Source organism: Eremomyces bilateralis, assembly GCF_010015585.1.
Source record: "Eremomyces bilateralis CBS 781.70 unplaced genomic scaffold P152scaffold_24, whole genome shotgun sequence".
Lineage (NCBI taxonomy): Eukaryota > Fungi > Ascomycota > Dothideomycetes > Eremomycetales > Eremomycetaceae > Eremomyces > Eremomyces bilateralis.
In genome coordinates this window covers 286,967-311,626 of record NW_022985090.1, presented here as the reverse complement: position 1 = coordinate 311,626, position 24,660 = coordinate 286,967, and the positions used below count along the sequence as shown (strand labels likewise).

The following is a 24,660-nucleotide window of genomic DNA, read 5'->3' as shown; positions in this document are numbered from 1 at the left end:
CAGAACCCACGCAGGTGTTTTTTGCGCTACTTTGAGCCGTGCTGCGAATAGCCATGAATTTGGATTCCATATATCCCGTATGTCTAGGTACGGGGCCCTATTCTATTGCAGGTATAAAGAGATTCAAAGATTGCCTCTCATTCCCAATATCATTTTTATTCAAGTTTCCGCGCAAACAACCTCTCAAACGTCAACACCGCCTAAAACCTCCAAAACCTATTAAATAACTATTAAATTTGCACTGGGAATAAGTTACATGAGTTGACATGTTAATGACGTGTCAAATCATGTATTCGACTATCGGTAATAGAGAATGGAGGTTTATGTACTTCAAGCCGCGAATCCTGGATAGTTATGACACGTCTGTCGCGTTAACACCCGCATCCCTCGTTTGCGGACGGTGACCCTGACTGGGTATTGAAATGGTAGAAAGCAAATGCGCCTGACTTTTCTTGCATGGCTCAAGCGGCACGCGACTGTCTCTCCGTTCCCTCTATTGAGGTGGGCGTGGAACGTTCTTTTAGTGGTGCACGAGACGTGTTGGGTCTTAGGAGACACTCTATGAATGCAGAGACGATGAGATGGCTTGTACTCCTGAAGGGACACTGATAACGAATTCCTTCTTAATTGGTAGTAGTCTATTTCAGGACTCCTTCATGGCCGTTAGGAATGCATAGAGAACTATGGAGAAGGTGATAAACTCAGAGTATTGATACTACGATATCTACTTTCTTTTTCTTTTTCCTTTTCGTTTCTTTTTTTGGCGACTTTCTTAGTTATATCTAATGTATTCAGACTATTAGGCTTTTGATCAAATGAACATCGACAGTGTATCTACGCCTTGATTATTATATTGTTGACAATCCCAAGCACTTCTTGACATGTTATGGTAATGAGGCTTTAGATGTTACAACTTCATTTGCCTATATCTATGCGAAGTATTCATGAATAATATGAATATTCATGAATATCGCGAATATGAATATAAGGCATATTCATGTTCACATTATTCGCCAAGACTTTATTCATATTCACAAATTATTCATATTATTCATATTATTCATATTATTCATATTATTCATATTATTCGTATTCGTTTCGGACCTCTACCCTCAACGTGTGGCGGCGCTTGAAGTGGAAAGTGCAGAATGGAGGGAGCCTTGACAGGGGGAAACAACATCAAATGCAAGGGAAGAGGGACATCTGTGTCAACTGTCAAGACTCACTCACTCAAGAGGGTTGAACTGCAACTTAGTGCCAGAGCAGGTTCGATGTTTGATGACCCGGGAAAAAGGTTGGTGGCTGTGCTAGTGGCTGTGCTAGGTGACTATGGTGGGGCCCAGTGGGGGTGCAAAGCACGGCAGAAGGACCGACTCCGGCCTGGCTTTCACTAGACAAGCAAGCTTTACTCCGTTCCTTCCTTGTCTCTAAACCGTTAAACCCCCAAACTTTCCGCGCGTCATGTTCGTATTTCGTCTTTCGTGATTCTTCAATGTCCCGTCTCAGGAGGACCAAGATACCAGAATGGGTTCCGAAGAGATCCGACACTCGATCTCCCTCCGACCGCATCCATTTCACCTCGACCCTAACCCCTCCAGGCAATCTAGTCCTCGTCCTGAAAGCCTGCATCGACATGTAGGACCGCCGACTCCGGCGGACGCGCCAACACCCACACATTTCCCGTACAGCCATGAACCCTACAAAGCCACCACCACCGCCTACGAAGCAAGCACCCCAAACGAGGAAAACGACCCCGTAGCCCGGCTCCATTCCTCCGCCCACGAAGGCGATGTCGAACGCCAAAGCCCCGCTCAATACACGGAGGAGAATGATCCCTTTCAACTTGCCGCCCGGCTCAAGACCGCCTCGGAAATTGACCTGATCAAAGCGAACTCGTCCCGCAAACGCACAACTACCTCGACCTCCCGGTCGACCTGCACCCCCAACCCCCTCGCCAATAGCACCGACATCTCCTCGTGGCGCCGCGGCCGCGCAGTCGAGGAGTTCTACGAGTCGCAAAATGCGAACATCGAGCGGCTGCTAAAGCCCGTGGACGAGCACCGGGCGGCGGCGAAGGCGGAGCAGGGGAGCTCGCATCTGAAGTATCAGATCGCGGTGCAGGGGTCGTTCGTGGCGAACGTGTTGCTGGCGGGCCTGCAGATGTACGGGGCGGTCTCGTCCGGATTGCTGTCGATCTTCACGACGATGGTGGATTCGCTGTTCGATCCGCTGAGCAACGTGATGTTGATCCTGTGCAACCGGGCGGTGGGACGGGTGGATTCGAGGAAGTTCCCGAGCGGGAAGGCGAGGATTGAGACGGCGGGGAATATCATCTTCTGCTTCGTCATGATCGCAGTGTCGCTGGTCGTAATTGTCATGAGCTGTCGAGACCTGATTGGAGGGTCGGAGACGGACACAAAGGATTTTCATCTACCGTCGGTGCTGGCTGTCGCGATTGCGTTCTTCACCAAGTTGGCGCTATTCTTCTATTGCTACGCGCTGAGGAATATATATAGCCAGGTGCGGATCCTGTGGGAGGACCATAGGAACGATTTGCTGATCAATGGGTTTGGATTGATGACCGCGGTCCTGGGAAGCAAGTTGAAGTGGTGGATTGATGCGATGGGCGCCATCGTCCTATCGACACTCATCATATTCCTATGGGCGAGAACAGCATATTCGGAGTTCCAATTGCTCATTGGAGTCTCTGCCGACACGCATACGCTGCAGTTGATCACCTATATCTGTAAGTTGCCATCAACGGTTCACGAGAACTACCGTCCTGACTTCTACCCAGCTATGACCCACTCGGAACACATTTCGGCAATCGACACCGTCCGAGCCTACCATTCCGGACCACGCCTCATTGTCGAGGTTGACATTGTCATGGATGCAGATGACTCGTTACGAAGCACGCATGATGTGGCGGAAGAACTGCAGACCAAGCTGGAGAGCCTGCCGGATGTTGAGCGGGCGTACGTCCATGTAGACTATGAGACGAGCCATGCGCCGGAGCATTTCCTAAAGAAGGAGCTATAGCCTCGACGTTGAGGCCTAGATGAATCGATAAGAATCTTGTACATACCTAGTAGCATATTGCCGACTTTAGCTTGAGTCACCGCGTGATTCCGCAGGGGCAATATTCCGAGCATCACGGGCGAGCGCATGATGGGGTGAGGGACGCGGTCAAGCGGATGCTAAACATGCCGAAATCGACCCGTATTCGAATTCCATGATCAAACGATCAACAGATCGAGGAAATGTGTGGGGAAGAACCCTTGATCGCTCAAGGTCAGAATTTGGTGTCATTGGTTGTTGGCTTCATCTACGCACGGCATGATACAATCTCAGCCCACCTCCCCGCATTGAGCTTCAGAAGATCAACTGTATTTTGCTGTCAGGCGCGTTGAATGTTACATTCTCAAACGGTGTAGATGGCCTACATTGGGTATTTTTGACGCGTATTGCCTTCCGGACAACTGGAAATATGATTTGTAAAACCATGGGTTCACGTTCCATGCAATGGCTACATCCATTTCCAAATGTAAACATATATCAGGGTCCATTACGTCGTCAGGTTTGCTTTTCGTTTAAACCGTTACTTCCATCACATCACTACTATCCAGAAGTTCCTCCTTACATTCCCAGTCTCGTCCTAACTGCCGTCCATTCTCTACCCACCCACCAAAATGGCCCCGACATACGAAGTCCCAGCGAAGCAATGGGCTCAAGTCACAGAGAAGACCGGCGGTCCGGTCACTTACAAGCAAGTCGATACCCCGAAACCTGGTCCGGATGAGGTCCTCGTGAACATCAAGTACTCGGGCGTCTGCCATACGGACTACCATGCCATGATGGGCGACTGGCCGCTGGACCGCAAGATGCCGCTCGTTGGCGGCCACGAAGGCGCGGGCATAGTCGTCGCGAAGGGCGAGCTGGTCGAGGACATTCCGCTCGGCGAGCACGTCGGCGTTAAGGTACGCTCTTCCACCCCGCCACTTATTGTCTCCAACACCCCTCGTGAAATGGCCGCAGGCTTACACACACACCTCCGCAGTGGATCAACGGCACCTGTCTCCAATGCTCGTTCTGTCAAGCCGCCGACGAGCCGCTCTGCCAAAAGGCGACCTTATCCGGCTACACGGTTGACGGCACCTTCCAGCAATACTGCATCGGCAAAGCAGCGCACGTGTCCCGCATCCCCAAAGAAGTGCCCCTCGACGCCATCGCCCCCGTGCTCTGCGCCGGCATCACCGTCTACAAAGGCCTCAAAGAGTCCGGCGCGCGCCCCGGACAAACGGTCGCGATCGTCGGCGCGGGTGGCGGCCTGGGGTCGCTGGCGCAGCAGTACGCGAAGGCGATGGGGTTGCGGTGTATCGCGATCGATACAGGGGAGGAGAAGCGGAAGATGTGCATTGAGCAGCTGGGCAGCGCGTCGTTTGTGGATTTCGCGACGAGCAAGGATATCGTGAAAGATGTGCAGGCGTGCACGGAGGATGGGATGGGGCCGCATGCGGTGCTGTTGGTGGCGGTGAATGAGAAGCCATTCCAACAGGCAACGGAGGTATGTTTAGGGATGCTGGGGTCAACAACTGGTGATCGAGACGAGCAGACGCTGACTTGAATAGTACGTTCGCCCGAGAGGCATTGTCGTCTGCATCGGTCTTCCCGCAAACGCATATCTCAAGGCACCTGTCTTCCAGACGGTGGTCCGCATGGTTAGCATCCGCGGATCCTATGTCGGCAACCGGATCGATTCGGCGGAAGCGATTGAGTTCTTCCGCCGGGGGCAGATCAAGGCACCGTTTAAAGTTGTCGGTCTGTCGGAGCTAGGAAATGTTTTTGATATGATGAAGGCAGGAAAGATCGCGGGACGTTATGTTCTCGACACAAGTAAGTAAGGAGTTCTGGGGGATGTATGATACTTCCGTGACGAGAATGCGAAGGCTCGGGGAACGTCATGGTTCATGACGAGCTTCGTAGCAATGCCGATAATGGCCAATTCTATGCGATCGGTTGCCCAGACGCGACCTGCATTTGGTATACGAGGACATTCTTTGGTCACTATGGCATTGAGGGAATACCGGTCGTAGAGCGTAGCCATATTCAACAATAGTCTGGTTCTTGCAAGAACCATCCATCATCCATGGATCCAGTCCAGATGTTGCGGAGGCGACAGTGGCTGGGGAATAGGATGAAGACACCAGTTCCTCTGGGGATCGTATTCCCCAAACATATCGCGAACTCCTTTTCACATTTGAACTCCTGCACATGGAATATTGCAAAGGTTCGTCAACATGAGAAAAATGCGGTTGGACGTCGTCGACTTTCACGCACGTGGGAACCCCTCAGGGAGCAACGATTTCGGATCGATTCCCGAATCGGAGATGGAGACCCATGCCGAAGGAACCACCCCAGCTTAGGTGGACATCAAAACAGCATCGTATAGCTGAATGTTGTAGTAAAGAGCGTGTTCTGATTGGATGGATTCCTAGTCCGATCCCTAGAGCGCCCTATAAAAGGGGTTATCTCTGCGCTAGCGGGCAAGAGCCTCGCAAGAATTGCGAAATAGGGCAAAGGGGAAAAATACGGCCTAGAACTTTTAAGGATCGACGTAGTCATTAGTAGCTCGCATCTAAGGATGCAATTTTGCTGTTTGGGATTTGGGATTTATATAGATCGACATTCGCTATTATGCACTCCTTCTGAGCCGAGCCAGAACACGCTCTCCAATCCTTCGTTTGAATCTCTCCACCCCTGCGGAGTCGTGTGAGGGACGATAAAGGATGACCTCAAATATATTTGCGCGACGTGAAGGTCATGATACAAGTCTAGTGGACTTCGAATACTACCACTATGAACCGAATCTCGCCGCCGCGATCATCTTTACCGTAGTATTCTTCGTCCTGACAGCATGGCATTCCTTCCAGATGATCCGAACGCGAACATGGTTCTTCGTTCCGTTCGTCCTGGGCGTTCTCAGTATGTCCATTGTCATTTCGCGACCCTCTTATCCCTAAGAGAAGCGATTCCCCAAAGAGAACCAATACCTAACATTTTTCTAGTGGAAGCAGTTGGTTACGTTGGACGCACTGTCTCGGCGACGCAGGAAAATGGGGAGTGGACTCTTGGGCCGTATCTGATCCAAACCCTGTTCGTCCTCGTGGCGCCGGCTTTCCTGGCGGCTTCGATCTATATGGAACTCGGGCGGATTGTCCTGATGGTTGATGGAGAATCCCACCTGTTCGTTCGTCGGACGTGGATGACGAAAATCTTCGTGACGGGAGATGTCCTGTCTTTTTGCATGCAAGGCGCCGGGTGAGAACTACCGCAATTTCCGCTTCTCCGCCTTCCATAGGCTGTACCTAAATAAATGCATTCTGAGACTAATTCATCGCAGAGGCGGGCTCCTCGCCGTAGCTGACACACAAAAGAGCGTGGACGCCGGCAGCAATATCATCGTCGGCGGCTTGTTCATCCAGATCATCTTCTTTGGGCTCTTCGTCATCGCCGGCGCTCTCTTCCATTTCCGACTGCGGAAAGTCCCCACTCAGCTCGCCCACGTTATGCCATGGCAGAAGCACATGGGCGCCCTGTACGCCACGAGCCTCCTCATCTTCGTTCGATCGATCTTCCGTGTGATCGAGTATTTGCAGGGGTTTAACGGGTATCTGTTGTCGAAGGAGGTGTACCTCTACGTCTTCGATTCGTTGCTCATTGCGGCGGCAGTGGTTGTTATGAACTTGATACATCCTTCAGAAATTGGTCGGTTACTCAAGGGAGGTGGTGGTTCGCGCATCCAGCTGGATCCCATGGCATAACTTGCGTGCGATAGGCAGGATGAGTGAGTAAGTACACATGTGTTTCTTTATATCTGGGATTCGAACATTAATGTTTGGCATGTCGAAGGCATGGAAATATACATAGATTTAGATAGATGCTAGGCCAGCTCAGGCCACTGTCCGTAGTATCCTAGCTTCATACGGCCCCGTTTCGGGCTAGCCAGTGACGTGTTGACAGCTTCGCCATGTGCATGAATCCTAGATTCGGGAATGACAACATATGAAAGATGTGGTGTGCTGATGATGAAACAGTGAATCGCCTGCAGCCAACCGGGAGCCGTGCTACCAGATTGAAAACAAGTTGGACCAATCGCATCGTGCCTATGTTCCTGTTGGCTCTCTTGCTGGAATGTTCTTACGAACATCACATTGTCTCATATCAATACAGTGCGTGGATTCATGATTGTTTCGTTGCAGATGCTATGGTATTGCTAATTGAAGGAAAGACATGTACGGTTCACACTAACACTCCAGCCACAACAACTATTCAATATCAACCTTCTGCACACGAACAAAGTCGTCCTTGTCCTTCTTCGGAACTTCAATGCGCAGGATACCATCCTCCAACTTGGCCGTGATCCCATCGACATCAACCTGAGCCGGATTGGCACGAGTTCCCAAGCGAATCTTCCTCTCAAACGGCCCGACCTTCCGCTCATTCAACGCTAGAGTCTTCAAGAACTCTTCATCACCCGGGCGGTGAACGACACCGGCGATGCTCAACTCGCTCTTGTCCGCATCCCAGTTCACTCCGATATCATTTCGATTCGCACCGGGCAGCGACACATGGATGACGTATTCCGTTTCGGTATCGAAGACATCGGCGTCGGGAGTGAAGTCATCCTGACTCTTCTCGCCTTGTTCGCCTCCAAACAGTTGTGAGTTGAATATCTCCGCAAATTGTCCAAGACCGAAAGGTCCGGCGCCGACACTGAAGGCACCTGGGCCACCCCATGGACCTCCACGGCCCCAACCATGACGACCACCACGCCGGCCACCCCATCCATTACGGCCCCATCCTCCTCGTCGACCGCATCGGGGATGTTCAGGGTTCTGGGCGCCTTCCGGAGTGGTCTCCGACGACTTTTCCTTCGCAGCGGACGAGTCGCCCTCGGGAGCTAAGGTCTCGCCATCACTCTCTCGTGCGGTGTCTTTCTCAGTATTTGAAGGTCCAGGTTGGGCTGCTTGCTCCTGACGTTGCTGCCAGAGACGCCAGCCGTGGTGAGGGGGACCTGTCCACCCTGGGTGGCCGCCTTCAGAAGTATGGGCGGCGAAGAAAGGATGGTTGGTTCCCTGGTCTTCGAGGCCGGCGACGAAGTCCCAGAATGGAGCGGATTGGTTGATATATCTGATGGACGGCATGTTGGATCGATAAAGAGATGGTCAAAAAACTGTGAAATAGATTTGGGTGATGGTGTACGTGAATGTGAGATTGATCGAATTGCTTTATTGAGACTCGAAAATACAATACCAAACCTCGTTTTATACACGCTTCCAGGACAGGCAGAGAAGCATACGCAATCTCGCCTCTCAAGATTGATCAGTGGATAAACCAACGTAATCATCTATTCTATTGGCCGGTCGCGCTCTATGTGAAGCGCGAAGTAGCTAGAAGCTACTATCGAGACTGTTTACGGAAGGCGGCTAAATGCCACGCGTCGACTCATCGCTGCGATATCAAGCCAGGGCTGCGTCGAAGGTGGAGGAATTGCGTGGTCGTTGACGACTTGAGGAGGTTCGTTTTGATTGAGTAATCACTGAAATTGTGGCGATCCCGGTATATGATGCCTTAGGCGAAATTAGGCATAATTACGCCACATCGCTGGTTCGGAATTTTGAATGGACCGAACTCCGAGCTCCGAGTCACGTGATTTTAGCTTAGTCACCTTGACCTTTCTGTCGCTTTAATTAATCATTATTGCTTGTCAATCTTCGTCTTTCGAAGCATCTCCCATAACTTACTATAGTTAGACGACGCACCCCGAATTGCATTATCTTCAGGACAAGGCAATTCAGGATCCCACCTACTAGTAAAGCACTAGGACACTCCGCAGTTTATATATGCAGCCCAAACGGCTTCATTAGTTACGTGACCTGGTCGGTATAGTATATCCCGAGTGAGCTTCAAGTCAGGGTGCTCAATTGGGCTCCGCGCTAAATACATCAATAACCCTCCTATGCTGGTCACTAGTGCAAACTCGTTGATCTACCATTAAACGCTACATAACCACTGAATGAGGTCTTCTATGAAAGCCAGAACTCTGAGCTGTGTGTCATTTTATCTGTAGGCCCATTTCACCATCTGTGCCGCCATCATCAAACGCAGTTTAGAGATTTCTATAATTTTATCTATAATTATCATAGAAAGATCTCCTTGCCATTAAGCTATAGAGAATGTCTATGGGGCAGCAGAACTCGGTTTCGGTGGTATAGGCTCCTCTCGATTTTGAAGATGGGACTGCTTCTCTTCAGGAAGATTCCCTTTCTCCACGCGTAAGTTTACTTGTTTTTATATCCCTATGAATCATTTACTATAATTCCCTAGTAAATCCATATAAATTGTAGTAATTGACTCGTTTGGTGGTATAGGCACGCAAGCGAAAGCGCCGCGAAGAGCTCTCTGCGCCGAAGAAGCGCAGTAAGCAGACCAAGAACGGACAAGTGTCCCAGTCCGAGCTTGATTTCCTGTCACTATCAAAGCAATTTGGGCGCGAAACTCGGTGGAGTTAGTTCCTCAACCAGAACGCCGATGCCCACCCTTCGTCGATCCGGAAGGTGTACGGCCAGGATTTTCCGGCCGACATGACTGCGGATTCTGCCCTCTAGCGCCGGGCCAAACAGGTCTTTAAAGATCAAGTCAAATCGTTCAATATCTATATACCTTCGAGAAAATGAGAGTAAGTTCAAAATTCTAAGTCCCTAAGTCTAGATTCCATTTTCAAGTCCATTTTCAAAGTCCATTTTAATGTTCAAATCAAGTTCAAATCAAGTTCAAATCTCCAAAACTCCATATCCAGAAGTCAAGTTCCAGAAGCATAGATCCAACTCTAGATCTCCATATCTCACTCCAGATCTATATGTCCAAATCCAGAATTCAATGTTTAAGTATTTAACCACTACATATGTAGGACCGGCTCGAGCAGAACGTGCTCCTAAATCAAGTCTTTATCTTGACTTGATGTCACTGGTGTTGCCATCCATCTCGGCGAGAAGTTCTCTTCGGAAGACTTTCTTAATATGTGGTATTATATGAAGGGATATCTAGATGTAGACAGGTCCTCTGAGTTGGGGAAACTTTATTGCAAGTGTAAGTTAAATATTTTATATAGTTAGTTATCCGTGTTTTATCTATCTTTTGCCTATGTTTTATCTAGCTGTCCATTTGAATCTGCATTTTATCCATCTAGATATGTATTCCCTCTAACTTTATCCTTCTATTTGTCTATTTAAATCCGCATTTGGTTATTCGAAACTATATTCTGTTATTATGTCCATTTAAAACTGTGTTTCGTTTGTAAACTAACGTAAATAGCCATGTATATATCCCTGGGCTCGTTCGTGTGGGGGATTTTTCAGGCAGAGCGTGGAGAGAAAGACTGGCTCCGAAGCAGCGAAATCAAGCTTCATAAAGCTTGGTATTCAATGTGCCTTGCAGAGCCGTTTGAGGATGTAGATATGGAGTGTTTTAAAGAGCTGTTTGATATTAGCTCTAGGCAGAAAGGACCCACACCGCTTCAAAAAGATACACTAGCGACAATGTCGTTTGCCCTTACGGCACCCCCTCCTCGCTCCCGCGACTCTGGGTCCGGCGGTTAGCCCCCGTTCTTCTCCCCCTTGTCCCCTCTCCTTTCCCCTCTCTCCTTTCTTTTCTCTTCTCCTTTTTCCTCCCCCCCTCCTCTCTCCCCTCTCTCCTCCTCTCTCCCCTCTCTCCTCATCCCTTCGCGCCATTTCGTTTTCTGTCCTCTCTGGGTCTGTGTTTCGTTTCCTGTGGTCTGTGGGTCTATGTGGTTGTTTTCTGTGGTCTATGGGCCTGGCGTTTGTGGTCCGGTTTCTGTTTCCTATTTTCTTATGTAGTATGTCTGGAACTCTGTCTGGTTTCTGTTTTGTAGTTTATATTCCTGTGCTCTGCTATCAGATGCTCCGTTTTCGTGTAGTATCTTTGTAGTATGGTACTGCTTACACAACCGCTAAGTGACATTGTGCCTGGACTTCTAGATCTTTGGGATTCCACGAAGTTCATTTCAAATGGTGCCGCCCTCCTACTCTTCGCGTTCTTCGAATCGTTGTCTTCTGTTCTCCCCTGTCCGCACTACACAACCTGAGACTGTTATTTGCTCCAAAGGTCTTGCGTCACTTCCCCTCCATTTTACCCTCGCATAGAAAGCACCCAACTGTGTGCCTGCTCTTCTATTTTATTTGGGACACACAAACTAATATTCCAGAAGCATTGTTCGGCTCCGATCACAATGTGGTGCCGACACCGACCACAAGAAGCTTATAGAGCAAGTACAAACTCTAGAGAAGGCCATTCAGGAGCATATTGAGGCCACAAGAAAGCAATAAGACAAGGTCCAGAAGCGGGGAGAGCATTTCCAGGAAGAGCCAGAGGATGAAAAAGATGGCGGCGCTCAGCGTGCGCTAGCAATTCAGGAAGTCGAAGAGCAACCACGCCTACTCAAGGCTGGCCAGGTCACTTCTGAGGTTGTGTGCTCGCAATTGCGATCTAGCTTGCCAGGGCAAGAGCCACGCGACAAACATGATTCACATTGTACGATGGTCTTCTCAGGCAGCAATAGTTCAGGATGGCAGTTAGGTCACAACTCGGGAATAATTAGTGGGGTCACGTTTGGCAAAGGGAGTTAAAGGTTGGATAGTTAGTTAGTTATCGATAGTTAAGTTAACTTAGTTAACTAACGTAATCCACCAGCGAGTCGCCCAAACCACCGAGTCGCCCACCTCAACCGTGGCCCACTACCGTAACCTGAATATCTCAACAACTACTGAAGCAATTTATTAATTAGGAAGTAGGCTAGGATCTACGTTTTCTGGTATAGCTAATTGAGGCATTGTACAGGTCTCAACGCGATGTCCTGGCTCGCGACAGCGTCCGCAACGTCGCTGGCGCCTTGCGGGAACGTCATTAGAAGTACCATTTTCACTGATTATATCTTGATCCCGACGTTGTACAGCTAATTCAAGCCCATCAGTAATTGAGCGCGTATTAGCGCCCTTAAGCACCTTTTTTTTGCGTTGTTTGCGCTTTGATAGCGTCTCGTTTGCCTTCCGAAGCTTTCCTATCTCGACCTCCATGATTGAAGCTCCGTGCGCGACCATTTGAACACCCTTTTCAAGGCTTGAAAAGCTTTCTAAAAGCGGTGTTGGGGAGGTATTTTGATCTCTTTGAAGGCGCTGTCGTATGTACTCTGTTTGGGACCTTATTTCAGCGACGTTGCGTGGTGTTTGCGACTCCCATTGAGTGATCTCTGGTAATGGCGTCGGGGTCTGTAATCGGACATCAAGCTTTGAAATAACAGCTTCTGGATCGAAAGGCACTAATCCTGCGCCTTTGAAGGCGCCCTGGATATTCTCCGTAGCAATTGCTTTTTCGAAGGCGGTCTTGAAAGCAGGTAAAAAGTCCTCTTTCGTGATGTGGTTGATGCGGCACCGGATAAAGTCCTCAATCTCCTTGCTATACGCGCGCTTTAATGGCCCAAAACAGCCAACGTCGAGGGGTTGTAGCAAATGAGATGAATGCGAAGGCATGCAGAGAGTAATAATCTTCTGGTCCTTGCAGAAATCCTGGAATTGGATAGTGTCATGGCTGTTATGGCCATCCATAATCAGAAGCCGATAGGCGCCAGTCGTACGGTCTTCTGTGAAGCGATTAAAATGCTTTAACCACTCAAATCCATGCTCAAGGGACGTCCAGCCCTTCTCGCTAACTGATAGAACCCAATCAGGCCTATCCGCAATCGCCTCGTACCAGGTATTGTAATGTCGAGCGCTTTTGAAGATGATGAAGGGTGGGACAATCCAACCTTGCGCGCTGGCAGCAATGATCGATGTCACCCATTCTGTATTGCCTGGCTGCAAGGTTTTTGGAGTCTGACGTCGTTCGGTACCCGTGATGACCATGCGCGTCCCGATTACGCCCATTTGAAAGCCAACTTCATCAAAGTTGTATGTATCTTCATCCAGGATACCGTATTTTGCCTTCACGTTGCGTACGAGGCGAAACCACGCGCCAATAATCTCTGGATCTTCGTTCAGGGCTCTTTTATAGTCGTACTTTCGATTAACACGTGTTTTGAGCTCTGGAACGCGTTGTACGAATCTTGACGGCCAATTGATACCAACGTGAGCCTGACCGCGATCGCTGAGTAGCTTGTTGGCTATATCTCGCAACATATCGTAATTGAGCTGAAATCCGCGCGCGTCGACATCGAGGCAGTAGTCGATAATCACCCTTTCTTCCATATTTGAGAGCTTTTTCGAATTCGGGACACAATCGCTTCGTGCAGTCATTCCGTTGCGGCGGTCACGTAAGGTACTCCACGGGACGTTGTAAGCTTTTGCAGCTTCTCGAATTGATTGAACTTGGTCTTGTTCGATAGTCTGGATGGCTAGGTTCATTCTAGCTTCATTTGAAGGTAATTGAGGGCTCTGTTGTTGAGACATTGCGAAAAAATCGTGATGATCGCTGTTACGGAGATGAAGTGGGCGACTCGGTGGTTTGGGCGACTCGCTGGTGGATTACGTTAGTTAGTTAGTTAAGTTAACTAGTTAACTACAATAACACGCCATAAGTCTGTTCAGGGTCGTCAACCACGTGATTTTTTCCCATCACCACCCCTTTGCGAGAAACGCTCAAAAGCGTAGAGAAAGCGATCAGTATACTTTTTTCAGATTGTCTAATTAGGAATAGCCTAGTGTTTGGTATGCCATCCTTTTGCTTTAATTACCGCCCGTAACCGCCGCGGAATTGAGTCAATTAGCTTGGTAATCGTTTCCTGAGGCACTGCCCACCACGCCTCTTTCAACGCGGCATTCATCGCCTCCCGTACCTCCTCTGATGAGCCCATCTGTTTCAATTCAGGGTGGAGCTCTAGGACTTTGCTTTTAAGTAAGTGCCACATGTGTTCGATGGGGTTCAGGTCCGGAGAATTAGCTGGCCAATCGAGCACCCAAATACCGTGAGTCTCCAGCCATTCCTGCGTGAGTTTCGCAGTATGAACCCTTGCGTTATCCTGTATCATAACATCCCCGGGATCGTACGTAGGGAGGAGTCCCTCCTCCATGTAGCGATATAGGATTTCGCGGAATATCCTTGCCTGGGGGAGTCTTCGTCGCGGTCCATGATCACCAGATCTGACCTCCCCTCACGCGAGATTGAGCCCCAGATCATCCGCGAAATCGCCTTACCAGAAGTCTTTGGCTCGATCATACGTGGATCGTATGCCTCGTGATAAAAGCGCCATACCCAGACGCGCTTACCGCCCGCCCCCTTCTCATAGGAGCACTCGTCGGTTGAGTGGACCCAGAGAAGTCGAAATGTTGATACTCGCGGGCAAATTGAAGCCGGTTTTTTGCGTGCCCGGGCTACAGATGAGGCCTTTTCCGTGCTCGCCACTTTGTAAGGTGGTGTTTCTTAAGAGTCCGGTATATCGTTGTCTTTGAGACTCGCATATGGCGGACGCTTTGAACGAGCTCGCTGTACTCAACCGTGGGGAACCGGCGTGCGTACTGTACAAGATATCGTTCGTCGCGACGCGATAATTTTAGGGGGGCCCCTTGGCGGGGTTTAGATTGAGTGATGTGGTGCTCTTCCCAGCGTTGCAAGGTCTTGTACACCGTCCGTTCTGCGACCTGAAACTCCTCTGCCACCGCGGCCTTAGTTTTCCCCCCGGAAACAGCCTCTAAAATCCCAGCTCTTTGATTCTCGGATAATTCAGCATTTTGCCGTCGATTGCCACTAATTTCTGTACCAAACGACCTCATTTTCGTGGAGATATTGATGGTGGAAGATATGGTGGTGTCAGGCCTGAATTTTGTTGTGCGTAGACTCTGAACAGACTTATGGCGTAGTTAGAAGTTAATTAGTACGTAGATAGAAAATGGGGCCATAAGGCCACAAGGCACCAACGCATGTAATTAGTCAGCCTAGGTAGTTTGTTCCCCTGTTCCCCATGGGGCATGGCCGCATGGGCCTCGCAGAGCGGCCTGACGGGCGTATGAATCTCTCTCTCTCCCCCCAATCACCCGTTTAAGGAAAAAGCTCGCTACCTATTTTGGAAGCTAGTCTCCATAATTATACCTGGTTTCAAATATCGCGTGCAGCGAATCGGCTGAGCACAATGAACGAAATAGGGCTGGCCTGATGACGACATGAGGATGCCGTAGTCAACACGTCCCGTCTCGAGCTGACGGGAGCTCTCATATTTGACGCTCTCGCTGTCCTTAATCGATGTTTTCGAAAGTGGGTGAAACTTGCGGACGCATGCCATTCAACATACGCAAAAGGACACGCAGAGTTACTGCCGCCCTGATTTCATCGTCAAAGTGGGGTTTAGAACTTGATTCCATGGCTTCACAGGCAAGGTACGACACGAGAGCCTGCATGGAGCAGGTGCTGCTCATATCTTCGTAACATATTATTGGCTGGCTTAGTGTCAATTTACCTTTTGTGGATCATAAGTTCGTTCTAATGCTCGGCAAGGGTGGCCAAACACCCATAGAATGGTGCTATTGAGGATTTCTAAGCCACTTCCTGCAGGACCTAGGGCCAGGACCGAGGACAGCTAGGACCGGGCTGAACCGCGTCCCGGGCTTATAAATCCCCTGCCTTCGGTGGTCCGTCCACAAGGTCCTGGATGGCTGTCCGATGTTTATATAACTAGTTAAGTCAATCGGCAAAGTAGTATTTGTTGGCGATCAACATATCACTCAATTGTGTGGAAGAGATTCGTCGGTATCTTTGAAGCTTTACATGGCAATCGTCCCAGCCAACGCAGATGAAGCACGCCAGTGGCTCAGAAAAGTAAGCTTGGCTCTCGATACATTACAGCGCAGTTAGCTCGCAGCCGCAACTACGATCATACTGATACGGTATTGTCTAGTTCCACGAAGTGAGCGACTCGCTAGACCCCGCGCGTCTCCCCGAGGTGTATGCCGAGGATAGCATCCTCCAGTATGCGAACGTACCACCAGTCCAAGGCCTCAACAATCTCAAAGGCTTCTTTGGCCCGATATTCGAGAAACTTGAGCTAATGCACCATGTGGTCTCTTACTTTGGTGCGTACTCCCTCCCAGTTTGCGGGGCGTTCTCATGGTCCTGGACCTGACTGTAAAGATGTAGACCTCGTTGGAGATAAGATTTACCAGGCGTGCACAATCACATACCGCGCGAAGAACGATCCAGAGAAAGAAGAAATCGTCGTGCCGGCGTTTGGTGTCTTTCACATTCTCCCGTCCGGCGATGACGCGGGCAAGATGAAAAAGGCAGAAGTGTACATTGACCCTTCTCCTCTTATGGCAGCCTTGGCTAGAGCAGAATCGGACGGACCGTGATAGGCAATTTGATGAAACTCTACCTTTATTGCCTCAGCCTCATATAATAAGACAGTCCAGGTCTGGTGTGCTGACACGGGCGACTGCGTCCAGACACATAACGGCTATGGCGACTTGGTTACCTCTATGGCCTTCTCGCATAACTCTGTCCTTATCACCTTGGCCGCGCGTGATAACATAGTCCGGGTCTGGCGTGCTAATACCTGCGAATGCATCCAGACACTTGAGAGCCATGGCGGCTCGGTTACACACCATTCAAAGATGAAGATGGTAGGAAAGAATTCGCGAGTGCAAAGTGGGTGTATCCTGATCATGGGGATCACTTTCAATACACCGTGTTGTATACGGGGCAGTGCAGTTAGTCAGCGCGAGTCCGTGTACTGTACTCTAAGTTTAAGTTGGAAAAAAACAGAAAGACACCACGATTCGATTTGCGGTGCCAAAGGGAAGGTTCACTTTATGCCGACTATTTGACGATTGGTGCGACCGCCGAACCCCAAAGTTATTCCGGGTAGCGAGATTTCTCCCCCCCGACAGATTATTCTCCCCGACTGTCGATGCCTGGGCTCTCTGTGGACAAAAAATGCTACCCAGTCTATGCACAAACCATCACCAAAAGTGAAAAGCCGGGCGCATCAAAAGCCATGCTTTTTGATTTACGACGGTTTTGGAACGCACGAAACGCTCGAAATTCTAGAGTATTACTTTGAAAATAATATCCGTCTATATTATGCCACTTCCCCGCTAGGTGAGCGAGATCAAGGCCTTTGCGGGGATCTGCGGGGTTCGTGTTCACGGCGTCCACCTCGGCCAGAGTTCCTCTCTGAATATCATGCTGCATCCGATGAGAACCACTGATCTTTGGGCACCATGTTCTGTCACAATTGTGGCCGCATTCTCTCCACGAAGTCCATCACAAAATGGCCTCCAAAGTCATCACTGGCATCAAAACCGCGGCTGAAGAGCCTCTCCTGACAGGCGCGCTTCTATACGCGCTTACTCGAGGTCCGGACAATGTTCGCGCACGCCTTTTAGCGCCTTTCCAGAACAATGTCTTCGCAAAGAATGGGGCAGCAAGATTAGCTGCTTTTATCACGGTACTGAAGATCTTGACAGGTGTCAATGTGCTGAAGCGGGTCAATCGAGTTCTGAACAGCTTAGCTTGGAACAACTGGAGCCTTGGAAGAAGGCCTGGTGCCGCATTCAAGTTCGGACCGAACAAGGAAGAGCTAGTGATCATCACGGGTGGAAGCTCAGGTTTTGGATATGAGATGGTCAAGGCCTTCTCGAAGCTGGCTAGAGTTGTGGTGCTCGACATACAAGATTTCCCACTCGAGCTTGCCTCATGTGAGTTCAGTCTGCAGGGCTCCGCAATTGTAACAGTGGGATCATGCTAATGGAATTGTCAGTGCCTGATGTTCACTTTTACAAATGCGACATCACCGATACGCCAATAGTTGAATCGCGGTGCAAAGAGATTCGCGAAACGCATGGAGAAGCGACCGTTCTAGTCAATAATGCTGGCATAGGCATTGGCAAGACTGTGCTCGAGGTAGGCTGCACCTGTCCTGGTAGTGGAAGCTAACGATGAGACTGAAAGCATCGTAGACAAGTAATTCCGAGTGCGAGAGGCTGTTCAAAGTAAACCTGATCTCGCACTTCGTTCTTATCCGCGAATTCTTGCCAGGCATGCTTAAGAAAAGAAAGGGTCATATCGTGACTATTGCTTCCATGGCCTCCTTTGTAGCGGCTCCTGGATTGCTCGATTACTGCTGCTCAAAGGTTGCAGCGCTATATGTATCGGAAGGTAGGCCACTTGCGTTTGAAAGGACTTTGGTCATTGCATTGCTGATATCATTCAGGTATACGGAACGAGTGCCTCTCGCGCTACGCTGGTGGTGAAGGCATTTGCACCACATCTGTTCATCCTTCCTGGCATGCGACTGCCATCATTAAGGGTGCGGAAAAGACATTGAACAAATACGGTATCCATCCAGATCCTCCAAGTAATGTGGGTGATGTGGTCGTTGAGCAGGTCCTCAAAGGTCGAAGTGGGAGGCTTGTTGTTCCAAAAAGCGAGGAAGGTAAGACTGGGCTTCGCAACTGGCCGCGGTGGGTTCAGGATCTTCTGTTTGGGAATGTTTTTCGGAGCAAAGATCGATTTGAGTTTGGAAAAGAGGATACGAAATTGATTGCTTAATGTGAGAGGGCATTTGCAACTCTCTAAGAGAAGTAATCAACAGCCCCAGGAACAGTGGCTTATAAGACCGATCGGCAATAGCAGAAATCGTTGCATTTCTTTTGTGTGTATGTCATTCCTACCCGGAAACCGTCTGAAGCATTCTCGTTCTGTCCCGTGAGCGTCTGGCCAGAACACAAGGGGATCTACTGCTCTCCTTACATGAATGTCATATTGGAACTGACGTTCTTCGTCTGACCATGTTTCGGAGGACATTCGGTGAACTCGCAGTCACAGAGAAGGGTATAGCCTGTCTTCATCCAAGTTTGGCAACTAATGGTAATTAGCGATGTCGAAGCTAAGGACCTATTGAAGCTTTCCGGCTTAAGGGACCCGTGGGTACAGGCAGTCACCGACTCGGCAATAAAGAACCTCTCGGACAGCTAATCTACGATATTACAGGCATTCATATAGAGGCTCTACAGGGCTTTTCTTGGGAGAAATTCAGCGTATCTGATGTATTGACATAGTCCAAACTCCGCAAAACTACCGAGCCAGAAGACAGCACGTACTGTCTGTTCGGCATTTTTAAGTATGGCCCAGAAGCTCCACGTTCCTGGCTGGGAGGATGAGGAGGCATATATCGTGCAGCTATAGCCGGCGTGTTGCTTTGTGCTCACTCACGCCCACTAGCACTATGCTCCTTTTCTAGCCATCTGATCAATTTGCCCATCTTGTCTTCGTACAAATCTTGATTGCATGCTTTGCTACACACGTACTGAAATAGACCTGATAGCTTTGTAAAACCTGTATCGCATTCAGGGCACCAGAACGGGTAGACCTCTTCGCTGTACTCAGATTGTACCTCACGATGATGAAGTAGCACATCCTGATACTCTTCGTCAACATAAGCCTTCCACTGAAACCACGTAGCGGCAGTCTCGTTCAAATTGTATATATCGATTTTGGACTCGCATGGGCCGGATTCTAGGTGGATTATCATGCCGGGCTAGGTACTGAATGTTTAGTAGCAACCGTAGAATTCAATCAATCGCTCTAAATGCACCATTTGATGCTAGAACTAGCGTCAACGTCGGACTGAAAAGACAAATTACCCACTTACATGATCCAGATTGGTAGCATTTTGGAAATGCTTTTCGCAAGTTTGCAAACATTTTGCTCAGTTGGAGATAGCGGGATATAGTCGCCAGTATCTCGTTGACAAGTTTAGCAAAAGCTCTACCATCATCTCTATTCCCCTGCTCGCCTTTCTTGACGGGTTCGGCTTATTTCAGAACATGTAGTTGCCGTATGATTATGGGTTTCTATCTCTTATTGGCGCCTCTCCGCAACTCAGATAGTAATAAGAGGCAGAATGTCTTCCCCCTTACACCTGGTCCACATGGCAACAATTTTAGAGAGGTTATCGATGTCCTGCCAGGTAATATAACATAGCTCGAACGAGGTATCAGTATGTGTATCATCGGCGAGCAGTTTGCCGTCTGCGTCTCTGTCATGGAATATATTGGTAGAGCTCCGAAAGGAATAAATGAATACGAATATGGCCCGTATTCATAGTTAGTTATTCGTATTCGTAGTTAGTTATTCATAGTTATTATTCACATAACTATCTCTCCGGGGATTTGTTGTTCCGGGCCGACCCATTTCCTCTTCCCATAACTATAGTTATATGCTATCGTCTTGCTTGTCAATAGACAGATTTCAGTCCAGCTCCTATGCCAGAATACACGCAGGTGTTTTTTGCGCTGCTTTGAGCCGTGCTGCGAATAGCCATGAATTTGGATTCCATATATCCCGTATGTCTAGGTACGGGGCCCTATTCTATTACAGGTAGAGTATAGAGAGATTCAAAGAATGCCTCTCATTCCTAATATCATTTTTATTCAAGTTTCCGCGCAAACAACCTCTCAAACGTGAACGCCGCCTAAAATCTCCAAAACCTATTAAATAACTATTAAATTTGCACTGGGAATAAGTTACATGAGTTGACACGTTAATGGCGCGTCAAATCATGTATTCGACTTTCGGTGATGGAGAATGGTGGTTTGTGTATGGTACTTCAAGCCGCGAATCCTGGATAGTTATGGCACGTCTATCGCGTTAACGATCCTACATGTGTTGCCGTTCAATTCTATTCAATAAACAACACAATATCGATTTACTTAACATCTATGAAGTCTAGGATCGTAGCAACGAGAGTAATCCTGATTTCTTACGCAGCATGGCTTAATCTGGTATCGCCTTCTCCCGAAGTCCACGAACAGCCCTTCGCCGCGATTATGTGGCATTAACCAACGGATTGGATGTCACTCCCCTAGATCTTTCTCTAGAGATTCCTGATGACCTCGAGTCCGAGCCTCAAGGGTCTCCTAGATCATACGAGTCTCTCAAGTCTGATAGCTTGACATCATTTGAGTCAATATCACAAGTTCACTGCTCTTCGTAGCCTCAGCCTCTAAGCTCTGAACCGCCGACCGTCACTGAGTTAACCACTCTGGCCAGACGCCAGATCAGAAAAGCAAAGGCACAAACTAGCTGGGCTTTAGAGAACTTTTGGATTAACGTGCTCGAAACTAAATGGGGCCAGCCTCCTAAGAATGATCGAGTATTTGTGTGCAAACGCTGTAGTTGGTCCTCGACCGATTCTGCTCGCCATGGATCGACCTCAAGCCTTATTACCCACCTCCGTACCCGCCATAGGGTAAAACGCGACTCGCCGAGCGAGTCGTTAACGTCGATGACCTCCCTCGATCGATTCGTCCGCCTTCTTAAGGCAAGTCTAAGCATTGAGCAAGCATTGATTCAGTGGGTGATCCAGACACGGCAGTCATTCACGGTGGTGGAGCATCCTTCATTTCAAACAGACTTTAAAGCTGCCAATGTCAAGCTTCTCGTTAAGAGCGCAGATACTCTCTATAATTGAATCAGGGATGAGTTCTCCAAAGCAGGATTGCGCTCAAGCAAGGCCTGACACAAAGTTGCAACTCTATTGCGCTATCCGTATCGCTCAATGTTTGGGCCTCCGAGAATTAATTGCCGATCTTAGGTGTGATCGGCCATTGGATCACCCTAGACTTCGAAAAGCGAGAAGACTTGGACTGCGGAAATCCAGGGGCCTCACTCTGGCCAAAACTTGTCCGATTGCCTTCTTACCATAAATCACGAACAAGGTATGGCTCCGAAAGTTCTGACCATTACGGGCGACAACGCTGGCAATAACGGCACCCCTATATGACGTTCTACACACCTAGCTACTAAAAGAATATGAGGATGCCAATAATGGCCTCGGTCTCAAGCCACTAATGCGGTTCTGTTGGTCGTTTGGCGTGTATTCAAACATTACCCATCGGCTGTCGCCACTCGTGCTATTCACGTTGTATATAAAAGACGCCATCTGTAACGGATGTGGGCGGGGAGGAGGTTAAAGAATGCTTAGGGAAATATCACAAAGTAAGTTTCATGGTCATAACTCTTCCAGATGTATATCCGAATGCAACAATGCACTCATAAACAGCAATAAAGCGTGGCCGATACTCGGGAGGAAGCCAAATGACCCGCTCTGTATGGCTACTTATCCAAAGGTCATTGATAAAAATAGAAGATGGATATTGTAGACTGGTCACACCTATACCACTAGAGAGAGGTGATAAAATGGGCAAGGATCCAAGAACCGCCCGGAGAGAGGTACTGTCATCGAAGAAAGTGAGAGCGTAGATGGTGTTTCCAATATCGAGCGTCTGCTGCAGCACGCCCGACCCGGCATCCCACAGCTTGACCGTCCTGTCGTACGATGCCGACACTAGCGTCTTGCCGTCTGGCGCGAAGGCCACGGCGTAGACTAACCCTGAATGGCCCTCGAGCGTCTGCAGCAACGCATTCCAATCATGATTCATCTTTGGCAATCTTCGCAACCATCGACATGCGCAGTCTCTGAATTGCCTCTTCACCATACTCCCCTCCGGAGCAAACACAAGCGTACTACAATACGTTTGGAGCGGTGCTTGCTCAATCGCGGACCGGCTATACAGGATAAATCGCTTCATGTCATAAACAAATCTAGGTAGCTGGGGACATCTATACAACTATGCTGGAGGTTAGCTAAGTACTTACGTTCTGTTTAGTCTGGAACTCTGGCTTACCGCTGTCGTAGACTCCAGAGAAACGATGGCGTGAATTCCTTCGGAAACCTTCTTCATCCATCCAAGGGTCTCTAGCCAATGAAGGAGATGCTCCTGTAGGAACCGGTGCCCTTGGTCGTTGTCGTCGAGCTGAACGTTGCTCTTTTGAAGGTGCTGGATCCAGTAACTTAGATACATGCATACTGAACCTCTGGAGGGAGGTGTTGCTCCACATGACGGGTTTCAATGCCAGCCACAAGCGTACCGGGCCGGCCTGTATCACATATGGCCACAAGCGGCCCTGGCCGCCCTATACTACACATATTTTGCTTGAAAACTCTAGACATGAGTTGAATGCACTGTGTAGCAAGGGTTTGATGTGCTTGCTTCTCGTTTATCTCAAAGTGTAGATGCTCATATCTTTTTCTATTAAGGAGGAAGTCCCGAAATGAAGGATGATGTAAATAAAGCGGTTGAGATTGATCGTTTGGAATATTTAGAATCGCATGAAGATCGTCTAGTGTTTGGTTTATTTGATCTTGCGTGGTATCGAGTATTTTCTCAGTGACTGCGTGGACAGAGGAGAAGATAGTACAGCAATCGTTACCACCGCTGTCCCCAGTCGCTTACGCCATTTATTTCTCTCTGGCTTTTTGTACTTATAGACAGAATTCCGGAGAACTGTAACGTAGAGTTTATCGAGGTGACGCTCCGGCGCCACTGCAGGATCGTCATTCTTGTCATCTGTCGCAGTCGTCTGAAGAAAATCCGTCCACAGAGTCAACTACGGAGTTAGCCTTGAGGATTATGGACAGGCGATCCGCAGCAAAGCTTCTGCCTTCATGGTTAAAGCGACATGCGGTTGCAGCCCAAATGAATAGCTCATGTGCACTATGGACGAGTTGCTCGACGATATGGTCCCCAGGCCAACCAGCGCCGAGGTGATGTCTAGCCGCAATGAGTTCAAGCTCGTGCCGCAAGAAAGTACGGATATCATGATCGACAATCGATGATGATATATTGTGAAGTACAAAATCCATATGTTCGACATCGGGTATTTGGCCGAATCCATATCGAATTGGAATCACAGGTCGGCTCGTTAGAAGACTCGTAATGGAATCGTCTTTAACAATCGAGCTTCAGCCAAGAGATGTATGATAATTTGGATGTTGTTGTCATTATCACACTCATCGAGTGCATCAACAACCAGAACGTACGAGGATTGGCAACTGACTCTGCCCAACTTTAATAGCGGACGAATAACGAGCTGCTGCCACTGGTCGCGGAGAGACTGGCTCATAATGTCGCGGCGCTCTGTGAGAGCATCGTATATATGTTGGTCGAGGGAGGGGATACTGCTCGCCAGCTGCAACGTAATGCTCGGGATGAATTTGCCTGCATGGCCAACATCTGCACCGCCGCGCGAGAAGAAGAAGCTAGCTCCGAGACGCTTCTGGTCATATGTGCGCGCTACAGTGCGCGCAATCGTCGACTTTCCCGTGCCGGCTAAACCGTTCAACCAGAAGATGCAGCGCTCGTCTCGGCCATCAGCCCAGTTGTATATCCCTTGCAGGAGGTCTACGCGGGTATCGGGAAGGCAGCTCGGGTCGTGTTGTCGCTGGCGTTGAAAGGCGCGTCTGTAGCGGCAGGCAGAGGGTTGAGCACATCATTCAGATCTAGACGGCCGATTAGCCTCTTCGTATAGCGAATAGCTATTTCTACTCGCTTTTGTTATACCCAAAATACACCGGTGTGTGGAAGGTACCCACTGCGGCCTGCGAATGGCTGTTGGTGGACACGCTACTGATGTCTGGAGTGTTGCTTGCCATGGGCTTCGGAGTGGAGACAACACCGGGCCTTACCAGAGGAGTGAGGGTCAGCGCTAATATCAATAAACGTCACGTTTCGATGCGTCGAAAAAGCCTGGAATGTT

The 24,660-nt window shown here is 49.1% G+C and overlaps 12 protein-coding genes across 12 annotated transcripts; 8 read left to right on the top strand and 4 right to left on the bottom strand.

Moving 5' to 3' along the window:
- Positions 1–429: 429 nt before the first annotated feature.
- Positions 430–609, top strand: P152DRAFT_403081 (uncharacterized protein; the record flags this gene model as incomplete). The annotated part of the gene is made up of 1 exon (XM_033676689.1): positions 430–609. A coding segment is annotated over one exon (180 nt), but the record flags the coding sequence as incomplete, so codon positions are not given.
- A 735-nt stretch (positions 610–1,344) lies between these two features.
- P152DRAFT_159980 (cation diffusion facilitator 1) lies at positions 1,345–3,364 on the top strand. The gene is made up of 2 exons (XM_033674007.1): positions 1,345–2,746; positions 2,798–3,364. Exons 1-2 carry the CDS (start codon positions 1,525–1,527, stop codon positions 3,037–3,039), a joined length of 1,464 nt encoding a protein of 487 aa, XP_033531182.1. The 5' UTR covers positions 1,345–1,524; the 3' UTR covers positions 3,040–3,364.
- Positions 3,365–3,689: 325 nt separating this feature from the next.
- Positions 3,690–4,901, top strand: P152DRAFT_468370 (GroES-like protein; the record flags this gene model as incomplete). Its single annotated transcript, XM_033680823.1, has 3 exons — positions 3,690–3,977; positions 4,058–4,564; positions 4,629–4,901. The coding sequence occupies 3 exons, from the start codon at positions 3,690–3,692 to the stop codon at positions 4,899–4,901; spliced, it is 1,068 nt and encodes a 355-aa protein (XP_033531181.1).
- Positions 4,902–5,786: 885 nt separating this feature from the next.
- On the top strand, positions 5,787–6,821 carry P152DRAFT_441771 (RTA1-domain-containing protein; the record flags this gene model as incomplete). The annotated part of the gene is made up of 3 exons (XM_033677716.1): positions 5,787–5,982; positions 6,066–6,318; positions 6,401–6,821. 3 exons carry the CDS (start codon positions 5,787–5,789, stop codon positions 6,819–6,821), a joined length of 870 nt encoding a protein of 289 aa, XP_033531180.1.
- A 130-nt stretch (positions 6,822–6,951) lies between these two features.
- P152DRAFT_461490 (HSP20-like chaperone) lies at positions 6,952–8,541 on the bottom strand. Its single transcript, XM_033680137.1, has one exon. The coding sequence runs from the start codon at positions 8,202–8,204 to the stop codon at positions 7,326–7,328; it is 879 nt and encodes a 292-aa protein (XP_033531179.1). The 5' UTR covers positions 8,205–8,541; the 3' UTR covers positions 6,952–7,325.
- Positions 8,542–9,979: 1,438 nt separating this feature from the next.
- P152DRAFT_159967 (uncharacterized protein) lies at positions 9,980–10,733 on the top strand. The gene is made up of 2 exons (XM_033674006.1): positions 9,980–10,149; positions 10,375–10,733. Exons 1-2 carry the CDS (start codon positions 10,080–10,082, stop codon positions 10,656–10,658), a joined length of 354 nt encoding a protein of 117 aa, XP_033531178.1. The 5' UTR covers positions 9,980–10,079; the 3' UTR covers positions 10,659–10,733.
- A 5,095-nt stretch (positions 10,734–15,828) lies between these two features.
- P152DRAFT_468368 (NTF2-like protein) lies at positions 15,829–16,409 on the top strand (the record flags this gene model as incomplete). Its single annotated transcript, XM_033680822.1, has 3 exons — positions 15,829–15,879; positions 15,959–16,133; positions 16,198–16,409. 3 exons carry the CDS (start codon positions 15,829–15,831, stop codon positions 16,407–16,409), a joined length of 438 nt encoding a protein of 145 aa, XP_033531177.1.
- Positions 16,410–16,436: 27 nt separating this feature from the next.
- P152DRAFT_364392 (uncharacterized protein) lies at positions 16,437–16,667 on the top strand (the record flags this gene model as incomplete). The annotated part of the gene is made up of 1 exon (XM_033675408.1): positions 16,437–16,667. A coding segment is annotated over one exon (231 nt), but the record flags the coding sequence as incomplete, so codon positions are not given.
- Positions 16,668–16,997: 330 nt separating this feature from the next.
- On the top strand, positions 16,998–18,627 carry P152DRAFT_159952 (NAD(P)-binding protein). Its single transcript, XM_033674005.1, has 4 exons — positions 16,998–17,756; positions 17,819–17,961; positions 18,018–18,216; positions 18,272–18,627. The coding sequence occupies exons 1-4, from the start codon at positions 17,330–17,332 to the stop codon at positions 18,607–18,609; spliced, it is 1,107 nt and encodes a 368-aa protein (XP_033531175.1). The 5' UTR covers positions 16,998–17,329; the 3' UTR covers positions 18,610–18,627.
- A 556-nt stretch (positions 18,628–19,183) lies between these two features.
- Positions 19,184–19,799, bottom strand: P152DRAFT_159942 (uncharacterized protein). Its single transcript, XM_033674004.1, has 2 exons — positions 19,712–19,799; positions 19,184–19,644 (listed from the first exon to the last, which is right to left on the bottom strand). The coding sequence occupies exon 2, from the start codon at positions 19,589–19,591 to the stop codon at positions 19,265–19,267; it is 327 nt and encodes a 108-aa protein (XP_033531174.1). The 5' UTR covers positions 19,592–19,644; positions 19,712–19,799; the 3' UTR covers positions 19,184–19,264.
- A 2,154-nt stretch (positions 19,800–21,953) lies between these two features.
- Positions 21,954–23,403, bottom strand: P152DRAFT_494553 (uncharacterized protein). The gene is made up of 2 exons (XM_033682219.1): positions 22,749–23,403; positions 21,954–22,691 (listed from the first exon to the last, which is right to left on the bottom strand). Exons 1-2 carry the CDS (start codon positions 22,923–22,925, stop codon positions 22,053–22,055), a joined length of 816 nt encoding a protein of 271 aa, XP_033531173.1. The 5' UTR covers positions 22,926–23,403; the 3' UTR covers positions 21,954–22,052.
- Positions 23,404–23,467: 64 nt separating this feature from the next.
- P152DRAFT_451987 (uncharacterized protein) lies at positions 23,468–24,556 on the bottom strand (the record flags this gene model as incomplete). Its single annotated transcript, XM_033678266.1, has 3 exons — positions 23,468–23,864; positions 23,945–24,364; positions 24,465–24,556. 3 exons carry the CDS (start codon positions 24,554–24,556, stop codon positions 23,468–23,470), a joined length of 909 nt encoding a protein of 302 aa, XP_033531172.1.
- Between the last annotated feature and the right edge of the window lie 104 nt (positions 24,557–24,660).

Excerpts from the sequence above, each read along its gene's own strand:
- P152DRAFT_159967 (XM_033674006.1), top strand. The coding sequence starts at position 10,080 with ATGTGGTATTATATGAAGGGATATCTAGATGTAGACAGGTCCTCTGAG. Across the intron at positions 10,150-10,374 it reads GGGGAAACTTTATTGCAAGT|CCATGTATATATCCCTGGGC; the intron begins GTAAGTTAAATA and ends TAACGTAAATAG.
- P152DRAFT_159980 (XM_033674007.1), top strand. The coding sequence starts at position 1,525 with ATGGGTTCCGAAGAGATCCGACACTCGATCTCCCTCCGACCGCATCCA. Across the intron at positions 2,747-2,797 it reads GCAGTTGATCACCTATATCT|CTATGACCCACTCGGAACAC; the intron begins GTAAGTTGCCAT and ends ACTTCTACCCAG.
- P152DRAFT_159952 (XM_033674005.1), top strand. The coding sequence starts at position 17,330 with ATGGCCTCCAAAGTCATCACTGGCATCAAAACCGCGGCTGAAGAGCCT. Across the intron at positions 17,757-17,818 it reads CCCACTCGAGCTTGCCTCAT|TGCCTGATGTTCACTTTTAC; the intron begins GTGAGTTCAGTC and ends TGGAATTGTCAG. Across the intron at positions 18,217-18,271 it reads AGCGCTATATGTATCGGAAG|GTATACGGAACGAGTGCCTC; the intron begins GTAGGCCACTTG and ends GATATCATTCAG.
- P152DRAFT_461490 (XM_033680137.1), bottom strand. The coding sequence starts at position 8,204 with ATGCCGTCCATCAGATATATCAACCAATCCGCTCCATTCTGGGACTTC.
- P152DRAFT_159942 (XM_033674004.1), bottom strand. The coding sequence starts at position 19,591 with ATGATAATCCACCTAGAATCCGGCCCATGCGAGTCCAAAATCGATATA.
- P152DRAFT_494553 (XM_033682219.1), bottom strand. The coding sequence starts at position 22,925 with ATGTATCTAAGTTACTGGATCCAGCACCTTCAAAAGAGCAACGTTCAG. Across the intron at positions 22,692-22,748 it reads CTCTGGAGTCTACGACAGCG|TTGTATAGATGTCCCCAGCT; the intron begins GTAAGCCAGAGT and ends CCTCCAGCATAG.